Source organism: Vigna unguiculata, chromosome 4 (assembly GCF_037176805.1).
Source record: "Vigna unguiculata cultivar grain cowpea cultivar isolate G323 ecotype 2 chromosome 4, ASM3717680v1, whole genome shotgun sequence".
Taxonomy (NCBI): domain Eukaryota; kingdom Viridiplantae; phylum Streptophyta; class Magnoliopsida; order Fabales; family Fabaceae; genus Vigna; species Vigna unguiculata.
In genome coordinates this window covers 20,091,254-20,108,747 of record NC_140795.1, presented here as the reverse complement: position 1 = coordinate 20,108,747, position 17,494 = coordinate 20,091,254, and the positions used below count along the sequence as shown (strand labels likewise).

At 33.2% G+C, this 17,494-nt stretch overlaps 1 protein-coding gene and 1 pseudogene across 1 annotated transcript; both read left to right on the top strand.

The window, feature by feature from the left end:
• The first annotated feature begins 12,835 nt into the window (after positions 1–12,835).
• Positions 12,836–14,818, top strand: LOC114180581 (uncharacterized; annotated as a pseudogene).
• A 1,225-nt stretch (positions 14,819–16,043) lies between these two features.
• LOC146886912 (uncharacterized) lies at positions 16,044–16,787 on the top strand. Its single transcript, XM_085671937.1, has one exon. The coding sequence runs from the start codon at positions 16,044–16,046 to the stop codon at positions 16,785–16,787; it is 744 nt and encodes a 247-aa protein (XP_085528063.1).
• Positions 16,788–17,494: the final 707 nt, after the last annotated feature.

Sequence of the window (17,494 nt, the reverse complement as noted above, 5' to 3'; positions counted from 1 at the left end):
GGGTTATAGAAAACCTCCACAAATAACTTGTGGGGAACCTAACTGTAGAGGTTTGAAAAACCCCTGCAAATTATTTTGTGGAGGGTAAAAACCCCCACTAAACAAAATTAAAACCTCCACAATTTAGCTTTTTTTTTTGTAGTGCAACACTATTTTTTTGTGCAATGAAAATGGATTTGAACCATACAAAGATAGCTACAACAAGACAAGGTTAGCACGTGAAAAACATCATATTCAAGATAACCTAGGCTTTAGATACCAAATGATGAAGAATTATCTTCTTCCTTTTTAAGATCATTGAATATGGTGTGAGTTGATTAAGAAAGCTAAATGAAATCCCCACTGGACATTAAGATAGCAAGCTATCTAGATGTGAAGGTTCCTTTCACAAAGCTCAAGAGAAGAAGATGATGGATTAATTTAAAACAAAAAGGAAATGGAAAGCACATAAATCATAGAAAACCAAGAACAATTAAAGGAAGAAGAAGACATAAAATGGAAAGGAAAGGAATGGTAAAAATGTGAGAAGCACGCCACTACATGGCTAGGCTAGAAGCCATGGCAACCTTGAAGATGAGTGGATGTGTGTCGCCACTTGCTATGCAAGATAAGGCTTAAAAGTATTCACTCCCTAGGGAGGAAACTCTCACAAATGGTTGAGACACAAGAGTGTTTTTACTTCAAAATGTTCAACCCTTTTACATGTCTAGGAACACCCTTTATATATAAGAGTTTAGGGGCCTCTAAGCAAATAAAAGATACCTAAGGATGTCTCTACAAAAACTTAACCGTAGCTTCTAGAAACTAGGTCAAATAAGGTTACAAAAATGAGAGACAAAAGAGCTAACTATGGTGTGTGCAAGGCTAATTTCGTTCTAGCACAAAAAGAGACAAAGAATGTGTCTCATATGTCTCCAAAAAGTGGCCAAAGTGTGCTAAAAACAAAGGAGACCAAAGGTACATAGGTACACTTGCTTTATGCCTTTTTCTTTATGCTTTATGCCTTTGCTTTACTCTCTCCTCCACATCATTTATGTTCCCCAATCATCACGCGTCACCTAGCATTGCTTTCTTACTCCTAATTAACCTACAAAAGCAAATAAACATAAATTAGCATGTTGGCTTAAGTCAAGTCAACTATAGTCAAATAGTCAAACCTAGTCAAAGGTCAACAAGTCAACTAAAGTTTATTCAACTAAGTCAACTTTGGGAATCAAAAATAACAAACACAAATGAAAAGGATGAAGGATTTGTGAACTTCCTTTCTAAACATGCTTAGTCTTCTTAAGCATGTGCCTCCATCCTTGGTTGGGGTCAATCCTTCATCACTTTTGTTGATTGTCACTACAAAGCATAGTGAGATTAGAAATTATCTTCTTTAAAATTTAAAAGGCAAATCTGAATCAGAAGGAACTAAATCCATTCTTTGGATAAATATTTTGTCACCAATGTTTTCCACTATAATTACAATTCTTGTGGAATTTCAACAATGCCTTCACCATTTTCATTTAAATTAATCTCTCTGCTCCAATCTTTAGGATCCAAGTACAAATTCTTTCATACCCTTTGTTGTTTGACTATTTTTAGTAGTACTTAATCTCATGTTTTTGGAAAGCTTTAACGCTTTACAACACAATTGAAGAGTTCATATTTATGCCCTCATTTAATGTTTAATTATGGGTATTTCATTGAAATTTTGTGTTTAAAAGAATGTCTAAATTGAAAATTCTGATAATTGGGTTTATTGAACTTGTGCCATAAAAATGTTTTAAAAGGTGATTTTAGTTGCATAAAATATTCTTGGATATTCTAACGTTTGTTCTTGCAGCTGAAGTTAAATTTAGTTCATTAAAGGTGTGAAATTGAATTGTTTAAAGTTACGAAATCAAGCCAAAATCACATCATGTCATCAATCCACCACTTTCAAATTTGGCCATAAATATGTTGCCATGTATCAGCCTCTCAATGGACAGTCAAAACGTAGTCAAAGTCTGGTCAAAATATTCAAAACTGGTCAAAGCAATCAACTTTGGACAAATTTTGGTCAAAGCTGGTCAAATGGTCAAACTACAAGGGCTTAATTGGAAATTGGACATAAATTAAGTTTCTAAATAATTTATTAAAGATTTGTAATTAATTATCTTTAATATATCTCAAATTATTAACAGAGAAAATCTTCCAAATATTTTAGAAACTGATAAAAAATGTTAATTATTTGGAAGATATTGCACCAATAGATAAAATGACTATATCTCTCCTAATATTTTTAATATTCATAATCACTATAAAGATAAATAATATTTATCTTTATCTTTATTTTAAAAGATATTTGAGAGATTTTAGCAACAGAAAAGCTCAGTCCAAGTCCTATATAAAGAGACCAAGGGAGAAACAGAAAGGACAAACTTGACACTTCGGAGTTTAAGAACTCTTTAGGGGGCCTAATTTCGTTCTCTCTACTTTTTTCTTCAATTTTTATTGGTATAAATATACATTTGGTACCTAAACTTTTTCGGAAAGTTCAATGTGGTACCCGAACTTTAGGAATGTTCAATTTGGTACCCCAATTTTTTAAAGAGGTTCAATTTGGTCCTCTCCGTTAAATTGGAGTTAACACCGTGTCCGTACAGGACACGTGTCAAGCCATGAAATTTTTTTTTTTTTTTAATTTTTATTCAAAAAATTATTTTTTTTTCAAAAAATTAATTTTTTTTTTCAAAAAATTTTAAAAACTGCCACGTGTCAGTTTATCATCGTGCCACGTGGCAGCTTACAAGCATGATACATGGCAGTGTAATAGTTGTTTTCAATTTAGTACCCCAATTTAAATTTTTGGTTCAATTTAGTACCCAATTTTTTAAAATCATTCAATTTCGTCATCTTTCATTTGAGACCAAATTAGTAAATAAGCTTAATTATAATTTATATAAACATGTTAAAATAATTGTTTTGAATTTATACATCAAATCACTACACATAAATATTCAAATTATTTTATTTTTTACAAGTGTAAAAAATTTCATGTATAAAAAATTACAAATGTTAAAATGAAAAAAATAAAATAATTTAAGTATTTAGGTGAAATGATTTGATGTATATATATTATAAAAAGTTATTGTAACATGTATATATAGGTTGTAATTAAGCTTATTTACTAATTTGGTCTCAAATGGAAGATGACGAAATTGAATGATTTTAAAAAATTGGGGTACTAAATTGAATCAAAAATTTAAATTGGGGTACTAAATTGAAAACAACTATTACACTGCCACGTGTCATGCTTGTAAGTTGCCACGTGGCACGATGATAAACTGACACGTGGCAGTTTTTTAAATTTTTTGAAAAAAAAAATAATTTTTTGAAAAAAATTTTAAAAAAAATAAAAATTTTATGGCTTGACAGTGTCCTGTACGGACACGGTGTTAACTCCAACTTAACGGAGATGACCAAATTGAACCTCTTTAGAAAATCGGGGTACCAAATTGAACATTTCTAAAGTTCGGGTACCACATTGAACTTTCCGAAAAAATTTGGGTACTAAATGTATATTTATACCATTTTTATTTTACTTTTTCATTTCATTGTAATTTCTTAATAGGATTTTGAGGTTAGATCAATAAATTTGTTTATTCTTTTAATTCTTGTTGTGATTTATTTTCATCTATGTCTTTTGGTTCTTAATCTAGCAAAAGTAATGATTTTTGCATTGTAGCAAGTTGGCATAGTGTTAAGTCTACATAACATAACAATCATATGAGTCCAAGGGTTTTTAAATTTTAATTGAGAAGTTACTTTGGTTAATTTAGAAACTTTCATATGATTGAATGGGGTTTTTTCTAATAATTGAGAAGTTACTTTGATTAGAGGTGAAAACTTAGATTAGAATTAATTAAGAAGTTACTTTGATCAATTAGCTTTTTACTAGATATAAGGGGTAAAAGAATAGACATGATTAGGATTAATAATATATAATTTAGAAGTTACTTTGGTTAGATTTACTATGATTAATCTATAAAGTTTTTGCTTTTGATCGAGAAGTTACTTTGGTTAAAAGTGAGGACGTCAACAAATTAATTGAGAAGTTAAATTGATTAATTTGAAATGTTAGATAAGAAATCAATAACAATAATTTTTAGGAAACCAATGATGAATCCAATTTTGAAAAAGTAATGGAATTGACCTATTTATTATTATTGTGTCTATAATCTTTTATTTGTGTGACATTTATTCTTTGCATATCAAAACCCCATATTTTCATAGTTACTAATTTTAATAGCAATAAGATAGATTTTTATAAGAATCAGATATTTGAAATCAATTTCGTATTCATTGAGAGACGACTCAGGGTTAGCTTAACCTTATCTAGTTTGTTCACTACTAACTTGGCAATACTGAAGTTGTTATAGTTAAGTAGTTGTAATTTGATCGCTTCACGACAACGATATCAAATTTGGCGTCGTTGCTGGGGAATACGGTTATATTTTTTTATATTTTGATTCTTTAATAGGTAAGAATAATGTATTGATGATTTAATAATATCATATCTAGATCTTTTGTTTATAATAGGTAGAATTTGCCTAAAGTCATTTCCCAATACAACAACTTCACCACGAAATGGTTTGCCATTATTGTCATCATCAACATTTTTGATAATATCTCTCAGGGTTCTATCAAATGCCTCAAAACATATTGTATTCACCATTGGTGCTTCATCCCATATAATCAAATTTGTTGCCATAAAAAGCTTAGTACGAAGACTGCCTTGAGCTATGTTATAAGTTGATTCCTCATTAATTAATAGTGGATGCAAAATGTAGAATGTGTTATTTTTCCAACAGGAAATAGTAAAGAAGCAATTCCACTTGATGCTACATTTAAAACAATCATTCCCATGCTTCTAAAAGCAATTGACAATGTCTTCCACATAAAAGTTTTTCTTGTCCCACCATAACCATATAAAAAGAAGAATCCTTATTTTTATGAAAGTATTGCTTTCATGATATCATCATATACATGGACTTGTTCCTTGGTGAGTGACTTGAACAAAATTGCATGTTCTTTAGCCATGTTTTCTTTATTATATTGTAGCTCATCAACAATAAATTTATTTTGGAATGGAAATGAATATGAAATATCAAGTTGAGGTAACAAAGAATAATCTTTCAAAGACCTACCATTTGACATCAACATTTCTTCAATTTCAAGAAGACGAAGTTTCTGTAATTTACCTTCTACAATTTGAAGAGCAGCAACAACAATTTAATTAATCATATAAACATTTAGTTATTTTAAAAAACATTGAAGAAAGTAAATTACAATATATAATACTTGGCAAGTTCAATTGTTTTCTTATTGGTATAAAATACCATCACATAATAAACTCCAAGTAGAATTCCAAACTAATCAAGTTTTGAAATTGTATTCATGCCTAATAATGTAACAAATAATCTTCTAATCTGATATCTAGAAGCAATTTCACTTGTTTCTTTTATTACATCAATAAATTCTTTGTCATTAGTCAATAATCCTAAAGCATAGCAAGTTTCTTGGTAGGTTTCAAAAATTTTCCATCAATTATCTTTATGCTCTCATAATCAATACAACCTTTTTGAATAGTCAATAATATTCTTAAATAATATAATTCTCTAGATCCTGAAGGAATATAAGTAAGTTTTCCGTTGTTGCAGTCTTTCTTCTGTGGTTTCAATTCTTTTTCTTTAGCCATCCACACAAATTTGGTTTAAATTTCTGAATAAGACAAATTTTGTCCTTCCACACAAAATTTTATTAGCTTCAAACCAAGCTAGAAACATTGTGTTACTCTATTTGTATATGTTGAAAATAACATTAACATCATCATCATCTTTAAACAAAGTTGATTGTCGTGCTGGAAGATGGAATGTTAATCTTTGAACAGTAGGCCATTTGTGGTGGATGTCAAAACCAAATATTCTCCAAGTTGGTTCACATGGTGAGAGTATCTACAATCATAATACCTCTTTATTTAATCAATAATGTTATTTTTGTTACATTCATCAGAGGCATTAGTTATTTTAATTATAGCTCTATCAGGACCTTTTTTTACATATTTAAACAAATACTTGATTGAATTTGTCTTATTGCAGTACTTTGTATTAACATGAGCTTGATACCTCATTAGAAGAGCTGGACTATAAAGAACAACACTCGTATTTTCAAGTTTAATTCCATTTTTTTTCAACAAAGCTACCCTTATCACGTCTTCTATAACATGTATATCAATCTTCATCAACTGTAGCACATGTAAATTTCTTTGGATAAAATTTGGAACATCTACCTTCCTTCATGCATGGTGAATTAAATCTTGCAAGTCCACATGGGCCATGAATCATGTAACTTGAAACAACTTTTCGCAATTTTGGGTACACATTTTCATTAGGTAATTAAACTGAGATTACTCTATCAATATTTATTGGATTCTGCAGTTTCCTTTCTCCATCTAACCATAATAGTATATGAGCATGAGGTAACCTTTTCTTTGAAATTCTACTATGTACATTTCTGATTTTCAAAAAATAGATGCAATTAGTAATACATTTATAATTTCATATATATATATATATATATGTATATATATGTATATATATGTATACATATATATACATATATATATATATATATATATATATATATATATAATTTGTATAGAACATACTTGCACTAGGTTTTCCAAAGAAATCGTTTTTTTTTTAATTTGTCATCATTTGATCAACTTTCATTTTGAAGACTCTACAAACAATATCAAGTCTATCTTAAGCAAAGAACCCTCTTTCCAAACCAAAATCATGTATTTCACTCCAATTCACATTGCATGTTATAGTTATGAACAAATCAAGATATCCAATTTTTTTACAAATTGTCATAGCAGCTTGACAATTGTTAAACATGTACCTTGTACCACCAATAAATGAAACAGGCAAGATTGTTCGTCTTCCAATTAAAGAAGGATCAATCTCTCCTCTGTTAACAACCTCTTGTAATCCATTCATAATATCACCACGAATTAACTTCTGATTAGCTCTAATGAAAGACAATCATTGTGCTTCAATCATTGTCTAGTAATCAACCAAGAACTGTTGTAACAATCTACAAGCATTGACAATGTTACCAAACACCAGAGGTCTTTGTTGGATTCTAAATGCAATGAATTCTCTAAAATAAATATGAACTTTTGTCCTTGTTTGACTTTTGGAATGAGATTCTCTTATTAGAATATTTTCTTGATAACCATTTTCTTCATATGAAAACATTAGAGAATATTGCAATAGAATAAATGCAGTATGAGTTTAATGCAATCTTATCAATTCACCAGAACATTTCTTGACAATTATATCTCTTCCCACATCCATATTACCAAAATCTCCAACTATTATTGTAGTTATCTCATCACATGAAGGTGTGTTCTAGACTTTAAGGTCTTTGTATCTACCTCTAAATATTCTTAGTGTGAAATCTGATTTGAAATGGTTCATTAATAAATCTCTAACTCTTCGAAATGATTTAGCTAGAAAATTGTGATCATCAATCATTTTGATCAAATCAACAACCAATGATTTATCTACCATTGATTCTTCTGAATTGGACCTAAAAAATATTTAATAGAAGAATTGTCAACAAAGATATTTAAAGAATTCATTTAAGTGTCATAAAATATATGTTAACTAACCTGAAATGCTTCATTTTGTTATTGATTTTATTTTCAGTATCATATATGTAAAGTTGTGCAAACTTTGACTTTGATCCATCTTCTGACAATAAACTTCCAATGTGGTGATAGTTATGTCCATTAAGAATGAATTGTGGTGGAGCAGAACCATTATTCTTCGAAGCATCTGTCTTACCACCAATTGAAGTAAATGAAAACATACTATTGTATATTCTTATATCTTGTAAAATTATTTTGGTTTTATGATCAACACCATTTAACAAATCTTGAAGCAAACGTGGTAGTTTTAGTAATGGAAGTTGATTAAATAAACCAGCTTTTTGACAATATAAATGTTAATTAAAAAGAATCATTATTTCTTGTTTGTATATTTTAAATTTCAAATTGTAACTTATTTTTTAAAATGGTTATAAAAGTGTTATCCTTTTTTTTCTTCTATTTAGTAATAAGAAAGTGATTCTATAATAATTTCAAAAAAATAAATAAAATAGAAGAAAATAATTGATATATCTATAATTTAAATAGAAAATCTTTATATATATATATATATATATATATATATATATATATATATATATATATATATATATATATATATATATATATATATATATATATATATATATATATATATATATATATATATATATATATATATATATATATATATATATATATATATATATATATATATATATATATATACTATTGATTTATTCTCATGTTTGATTTTATATATAATTTTATACAAAACAAATAATTTTAATAAGATAATAAATTTTGATAAATATAAGTACCATATTTATATATTAAATTAGATCCATTTCTTATTTATTTGGCAAAGTTTGGATTTTATTTTTGTTTTGACTTTGAATTTCAAATTAAAAATTTGTTACCATATTTTTATACTTTTTTGCGATTTTGAATTTCAAATTTAAATTTTATTATCATATATTTCAAATTTCAAATTTGGAAATATTTATCTTAATCTTAGGGAAAGAATTGAAATTAAAATCGTTAATTATTTTTATATCTTTAAAAGTTTTAAGAATCTATAATTTTCACTTTGTAATAATACACTTATGTTTATGTTTTTAAAATTATTTTTTAAATTAATGTTTAATTTTTCCTGAAAGGTGAAAAATATGTGACAATTGTTCAAAAATATTAAAAAAAACTTTAATTTTTGATGAATTAAAGTTCCAAAAGTTATTCAAAACCTCTTAAAAAGTAATAGAACAATTTACCATATCACATCCTTTGGGCAAACTCCCAAATGCTTAGGGAGAGGGTAGTAAAAAAGAATTTAAAAAGATGGTATGCATTGAACATGGAGTCTTAGAATCCAATTAATACATAGAAAAAAGGAAAGTGTATTGGAATGTGTTTTTGATATGGGTTTAAGTGTTGGAGAAGTTTTTCAAATTTGAAATAGAAGTATATGTCTAATCCAATTTGAATATTAATATTAATATAAATAAGTACAAATAATATTTTAAAAATTATTATTAATATTAACATCTTTTATGTGCTATTTTCATAAGTTTGTTTCATATGTGAATATTAAACCACATATTATTAATATTTTAAAAATTTTAATATTAATTCATTTCTATTTTAAAAATACATATATAACAATAAATATTTGATGTTAGTATTATTATTAATATTTTTGAGAGAAGTTAATCAACATTCAAGTTTAATATTAATATTATTAATCCCTCTAAAGATACAAATGTTAGACAGTGAAAAAAATGTAAATAGTAAAAAATTTAAAAGTACAAATGATAGACCATGAAAAAAAAATATAAAAAAAAAAGTAGATTTCGGCAGATTTATCGTGTATTAGCACAAATTCATATTTCTAACTCTTATTTATAAACTTTTCTTTGAAATAACAAAATGTAAATAGTATAAATACCTTAATAATTAACTTTGGTTGAAAATACAATTGCATTAAATAGAGTAATTATTTATTTTTAGTTTAGTGACAATGTTATTATTCAATTATTTATTTATAGGTTTACACCATATTTTAATTAGTATTACTATTATTACTATATTAGTGATAATATGTTATCATATTACTATTAAATATTATTATGAATTATAACATATTATTTTATTATTAAAAAACATCAAAGCTCTTCAACTTTTTAATTTTAACATTTTTGTTTCCAAATACTATATTATTTAAGATTATTGTTTTATTTATTTATTTTTAATTATCATAACCAAGAAATGAATGAATCAAAAAATAAATAGTAAATATAAAAAAATAATTACATTTGAAATTATGAAGTAATGGCATGCTCACTTCCTAAACCCTAGTGGCGGATCTTGACTAATACTTTAGGGGGAGTCAAAATAATACAATCAAAATTTATATATTTAATTATTGTCACTAAGACAAAGATAATGAATACATAATTTGTTATAACCATAACTATATAAAGAAATCATAATTATTATCATTTGTTCTTGCATATTCTTGAATTCATTAATAATTGGATCAGAACTAAAATTTCTAGCTATTTATTTTTCAATGTAAATAAACATATTGTGAGAAAAAAAAATTACTTTCCATCTTTAGTCAACAATCTTGTTTTGATAGTCTTCATTACAAAAGAATAATTTTTCTATTATAGTAATGACTCACTTGTAATTCTTTGAACTTTAAGAAAGAGCTTCTATAATTGGACAATTGAGTCATTAATATCATTCTTCAAAATATATATGAAAATGTTGAATTTGTCCTATTTTCATCTTTACAGATAGTTTCCCTTTTTATCATTTTTAAAATATGAATTTGTTCTTTTATTCTTCATATATATATATATATATATATATATATATATATATATATATATATATATATATAAAAGATGAAGAATAAGAAATAATTTGTCATAATCAAATAAAAAATTGAGACGTAAGTACTAAAATAGAAATTCATGTTAAAAATCAATTATGAAAAAACACATAGTACATTACTTTTTTCTTCTATATTCATAAAAAGGAATATACAAAAGGCTCGTTAGATAAAAAATAATGTTAACTATTAAAGTAATATTTCATTATATCAAGTATGAAAAAAAAAGTATTTTTTTTCCAAGAATGAAAGACTCATAACAATATGTGATAAGAGATAAGAGTAGAAACAACAATTATTTTTCTCTTTAGAAATAAAAAAACAACAAGTAAAAGTAAAATATGAGAATAATGTGTGAAAAACTTAAAAGACAAATAAAAAATATCATAATAATTTTGTTATTATTTATTATATTTAATTTCAAACTTTATTATTAATTAATATTAAATATTATGATTTTTAAATCAAATAAAAAAAGATTTAATTTAACTTTCTTTGATTCTTGGTATACTACACATAATTTAAAAAAGTTTGAAATACAATACATACTATACATAATTTAAAAAGTTTCAAAAATTTTAACAATTTAAAAAATTTCACAATTTTTAACTACATAAATTAAAAAAAATCAAGTTTTTTTTTTGTGGGGGGTGTTTCATGGCTCCTTCGTGCTCCTGACTCAATGAGATGGTCCAATTAATTCATTGAATAAATTGAATAAATATATGCGTCATTTATTAGTATTTCAATTATGTTAATATTTATTTAAAAATATGAAAAAAGTGGTTTAGAAATAAAAAAAAAATGATTACATTGCATTTACTAGAATAATAAACAAATATAAATAATAATTAAAAAATAAATAAATAAATAAAAAGCTTAAGTATGAAGACTTAAATTATGAAACTATCGTTTCGGAGGACTTTCCACGTTACTTAAATTACAACGTTTTGAAAACACAAAATATTTCCAAGATATAACATTTGAGTAACCGACTACAATATTAAAATAATTTATAAGTAATTATGAAATTGTCATTTTTAATCACTATGCATAAATAGAGAAATGAAACTACTCTTATAAAACATACTTTTAAAGATTAATTAATATTGACGATCTATGTTCTACCAAATCAATTAATTAAGAATTAAACAATTAATCAAACTTTGCTAACATATTATTCTAGTTTTTTGTGATTTTGAATTTCTAATTCAAACTTTATTACCATATATTTTGAATTTCAAATTTGGTAATATGTACCTTTAAGTGTATGGAAAAAAAACACAAACCATCATCTTTGGGGATATGTATTGTTAGTGTATGGTCGGGTAGTTCCCGGCCCAACAAGGGGAAACTGGCCGGGATCATCTTGGCCCAGGTAGGAGCGTCCCCACACGATGGCCCAACCGCGGGGGCTTGGATCCAACGCAACGCTGGCAGCCCAATAAGCGTAGTGGCTGTGTACTTCCCGGCCCTCTTGGCCGAGTACACCCCGGCCCAAGGGGTAGCAGGCGGAACATGTGGTACAGAGGGGCAGCATGCAATCAAACCCCAAAAAAGAAGTGATATGTGAGAAGTACAGAAGGAAGGAGTTGATATGTGAGAAGTACAGACGGAAGGAGTTGATATTTGAGAAGTACAGACGGCTAAACCCCAAAAAGGAAGGAGTTGATATGTGAGAAGTACAGACGGCCAAACCCCAAAAAGGAAGAAGTGGATCTTTGACAAAAGTACAGACGGACAAACCTTAAAATGGAAAGAACTGATCTTTATTAAAGGCACAGAAGAACAATTCCAGCCAATAAGGAAAGAACCGATGCGTGCAACCTCAGTCGGAAAGGGAAAGAATCGATCCTCAAATACAAACGGCCCGCAAATATTAATAATAGGTCCATTAAGAAATTAGTATAAATTAAGGCCTAGTGAACAAGTAAAGGGACGCTTTTCTCACTAACCTACTACACCCCATATCAATCACTCTCTGACTTGAGCGTCGGAGTGCCTGCAGGTACCCCCACCCTCGAAGTACAGACGGTAGGGAGATCCAGGAGGAGCCCAGGGAGATCCAGGAGGAGTCCAGGGAGGAGAAGGAGGAGGTTCGACATAGAGGGTTCTTGAGATCGTCTGGTTCCACACCGAAATAGTACTGATCAGGTACAATTGGCGCCCACCGTGGGTTCAGACAATTCTCAAGCAGGATGGTGTCGACAAGAGCAACAGTCGATCACAACTCAGTAGCAGCAGAGATGCAATGAGAGATGAACCGCCAGTTGGAAGAATTAAAGCGCAAGAACGAGGAAGAGTTGAATGCCCTAAGAGAGGAGAACCAGCAGATGCGAGCGCAAATTGAGCAGAATCCCCCCCAAAGGGAGGAATCCCGTAGCAATGAAGAGGGAGGGGACAGTACCGGACGAGACGAGTCCCGAGCACAAACTACCACCAACCAAACAGAAGCAAGGCTCAGAGCAGCCAGACGCCACCCCTTCGTGGACGGGATCATGGAAGAGGAACTTCCCGCGCGCTGGAAGGGGTTGACTATGAGCCAATACGATGGCACTACTGATCTGGAGGAGCACGTGGACGTCTTCACCACCCAGGCAAGATTGTATACTTCGGACGACGCGATCCTATGTCGTGTTTTCCCAACATCTCTAAAAGGGCCGGCACTCAATTGGTTTACACGATTACCACCCGACTTTATCGATTGTTTCGATACGTTGGCCACCCGTTTCGGCATACAGTTTGTCACTAGTAAGCCACACCACCTTACTTCTCTGGCATTGGTAAATATAAGACAGGAAAAAGGAGAGTCTCTGCGGGAGTTTATGGAATGATTTAGGAAGATATCCTTGAATATCTCTTATTTAAATCCTGAGGTCGCCATGCACCACCTCATCACAGCACTAAAGCCTGGCCCTTTCGTTGACAGTCTGTGCAAGAAGCCCGTGAACAATCTGGATGAGCTTCGGACCAGGGCCACTAAATTCATGCAGATGGAGGAACTGAAAGAATTCCGCAATACAACTCGACCGGACGCACAGGAGAAGAGGCACCATGATAGAGAGTGAACGTTGGCACCCCGATCCGACCACAGGTTCAAAGACTCTAGGTAGCCGAAATACAACAGGTACACACCCCTCGTGTCCAATAGAGCCAGAATTCTGGAGGAAGCACTGAACACCGATATAATAACAGCCCCTCGAAGGGCCCCGACCCCCCCGAACGCCGATACCACCAAGCATTGTCGGTATCACCGAAATTATGGGCATACAACAGAGGAATGTTTTACCTTGAAAGACAAAATCGAGGAACTGATACAGGCGGGACACCTAAGAAGATTCGTAAAACGGGAAGGTGGGGGATTCTCTTCAAGGGGAGAACGAGAAAAATGCTACGAGGAGCAACCACGAAGGACGTCAGGGTACCAAGAAAGGGAAGGAGAGGGCACCCGCAGAAGGGCCGAACCCAAAAAAGATGATGAGCGGGATACGAGAGAAAGACCATTGAGAGGAGTAATTAATTACATTTTAGGAGGCTTCACAAGAGGTGGGGCCACTACGTCTACAAGGAAGAAGTATGTGCGAGCGATTCAGAGTGTCAATGTCGTGACAGTATGTCCCAGACGGCACATGCCACCTATCACGTTCCGAGACGACGATTTCCAAGCGATCGACCCCCAGCATGATGACCCAATGGTGATATCAGTAGAGATCGAGGACTTCGCGGTCAGGAAAACCTTGGTGGACCCGGGTAGTTCGGTGGACATCCTATACTGGGGCACTCTCAGAAAACTGAAAATTCCAGAAGGGGAGATCCAGCAATACTCAGAGCCGATCGTGGGCTTCGTAGGGGAGCGAATGAATACGAAAGGCTACGTTGACTTGTTCACCAAGTTCGGGACAAGAATGGTAACACGAACGGTAAAAATCCGATACCTTATTGTTGATGCTCACACCTCTTATAATATTTTGCTAGGGAGACCCTCGTTGAATATGCTTGGTGCAGTAGTCTCCACATATCACTTGGCCATGAAGTTTCCATCCGCCTCAGGAGACATAATCACGGTGCATATAGACCAACCGACTGCTCGCAGATGCTACACGGACAGTTTGAGAGAAAGACCCGAGTCTCCTCCCAGACGTGCAGTGAATAATGTTGAGAAGGTCCCAGGGGAAGCAGAAGTAGACCTGGACCCTCGGGTCAGCAGCGAGGAGAGGGTGGAACCAATCGAAACCACATAAGAATTCCATTTCGATGAGCATCGATACACCCATGTCAGCAGGACACTTGTAAAGACCCCCAAGATGTAGGAAGTATTACAGAGGAACGTTGATTTGTTCGCCTGGAGTGCGGCCGACATGCCAAGCATTGACCCAAGGGTAGCCAGTCACAAACTGTCTATCTTTCGGGAAGCTCGGCCCGTTGCACAAAAGAGAAGGAAAATGGGAGGAGAAAAAAGAGAGGCAGCCAAAGTGGAGGTACAGAAGTTAATTTTGGCAGGCTTCATCAAGGAACTGATACAGGCGGATGGCTGGTTGGCCAACGTAGTGTTGGTAAAAAAAGGCAAATGGCAAATGGCGGATGTGTACAGACTACACCAACCTCAACAAGGCGTGCCCTAAAGACACGTACCCTCTCCCAAGCATCGATATATTGGTAGACGGTGCAGCTGGACACAGGGTGCTTAATTTTTTGGACGCGTACTCTGGGTACAATCAGATCCCAATGTATCCTTCTGACAAAGAAAAAATGGCGTTCATCACGGAAGAAGCTAACTTTTACTATGAAGTCATGCCTTTTGGACTAAAAAATGTTGGAGCCACATACCAGCGGCTGATGGACAAGGTGTTTCGTCATCTCATCGGAAAGTGTATGGAGGTCTACGTCGACGACATGGTAGTCATGTCAGATTCACTCGAGCAACACGTCAAAGATTTGGACGAGGTCTTGGCAGCCGTACGAAGGTATGACATGAGACTGAATCCAGAAAAGTGTGTTTTCGGGGTTGCAGGCAGAAAGTTCCTAGGTTTCATGTTAACCCACAGGGGAATAGAGGCCAACCCCGACAAGTGCCAAGCGGTTGTTAACATGAGGAGCCCAACCAACATCAAGGAGATACAGAGATTGGTAGGGAGGCTAACTGCGTTGTCACGTTTCATGCCTAAGTTAGCAGAAAGAATCCAGCCGATGCTGAGGCTCATGAAAAAAGCGCAAAAATTCGTATGGGATGAGGCTTGCGAGCAATCTTTCCAAGCATTGAAGGAGTATTTGTCTTCTCCCCCAGTACTACAGAAGCCTAGCAAGGGGAAACCCCTGTTAGTATATCTAGCCATCTCTACCAATGCTGGTAGCGCGGCCATTGTACAAGATCAGGCGGGGGACCAATGACCCGTATACTTTATCAGCAAAGCCCTACACGATGCAGAATTGCGGTACCAGATAGTGGAAAAGGTAATCCTAGCACTTATGATAACAACCAGACGACTGCGACCGTACTTTCAGGGGAACGAGGTAATAGTCAAGTCTGACTACCCAATATACAAAGTCTTGAGGCGACTCGACCTCGCCGGCCGAATGGTTGGGTGGTCCGTAGAACTATCTGAGTATCATCTTCAATGTGAAGCTCGAGGGCCGATCAAGGGACAATGCCTGTCAGACTTTGTCAACGAATTAATAGGAGATCCAGACGTACGCGAGGAAGGTTGGATCCTGTCGGTGGATGGCTCCTCAAACGCGAAAGGCGGGGGCGTTGGGATTGTTTTACAAGGACCAAATGATTTACTACTCGAGCAAGTTTTGCGCTTTGCCTTTAAACCCTCTAACAATCAGGCAGAATATGACGCATTAATAGCAGGGTTGACCCTCGCAGCAGACATGGGAACAGATACGGTGACATGCCGAACTGATTCTCAACTTATCGTAGGACACTTGGACGGCACTTTCCAGGTAAAAGACCCCCTCTTATTACGATATTATCACGTTGTGCAGGACATGTTGAACAGATTCAGAACAGCAAGCGTAAAGCATGTTGATAGAGCCCAAAATTCCAGAGCCGACTTGCTCTCGGAGTTGGCAACTACCAAAGTAAAGGGACAACATCATACAGTGATCCATGCCACACTGGACCTTCCTACTGTAACTTTGGCAGAATGCAATACTACTGAGACAGTCGCACCAGAGGAGGAAGAGTGGATGGCTCCTATTATATAGTGCATTCAACACGGTGACACGGACGGGATTGATGACCCTATCATGCGTAGGAAAGCTTCTCGATTCACTTTGGTTGGTGAAGAATTGTACAAACGAGGCTTCTCCAACCCTCTGTTAAAATGTGTCACAAACCGCCAGGCCCGGTATATTATGGAAGAGTTACACACGGGGATTTGTGGTTTACATTCAGGATCCCGAACCATGGCAGCTTGGGTATTACGAGCAGGATACTATTGGCCGACTGTCAAAGAAGACTGCGAGAAGTACGTAAGGAAGTGCACCCAGTGCCAACAGCACGGTAACATGATACATCTCAAGTCAGAGGAGTTGCACGGTATTACCTCCCCTTGGCCTTTCGCCAAGTGGGGCATGGATATTCTATGGCCTTTCAGCCCAGGGAAAGGTCAGGTAAAGTTCTTGTTGGTAGCTATAGACTACTTCACTAAGTGGATTGAGGCGGAGCCACTAGCCCTGATCACGGCCCAGCACGTACAGAAATTTGTCTGGAAGAATATAGTGTGCAGGTTTGGCATACCAAGCATCGTCATAACAGACAACAGTAGACAGTTCATCGACAAGGGGCTAGCTGAGTTCTATAGGGGACTCCATATACAACATATAACCAGCTCAGTCGAGCACCCACAAACAAATGGGCAAGCCGAAACAGCAAACAAGGTCATACTGCGAGAACTTAAGAAGAGGTTGGG

Bases quoted from the DNA above. Each gene is read 5' to 3' on its own strand.
- LOC146886912 (XM_085671937.1), top strand. From the start codon at position 16,044: ATGATAACAACCAGACGACTGCGACCGTACTTTCAGGGGAACGAGGTA.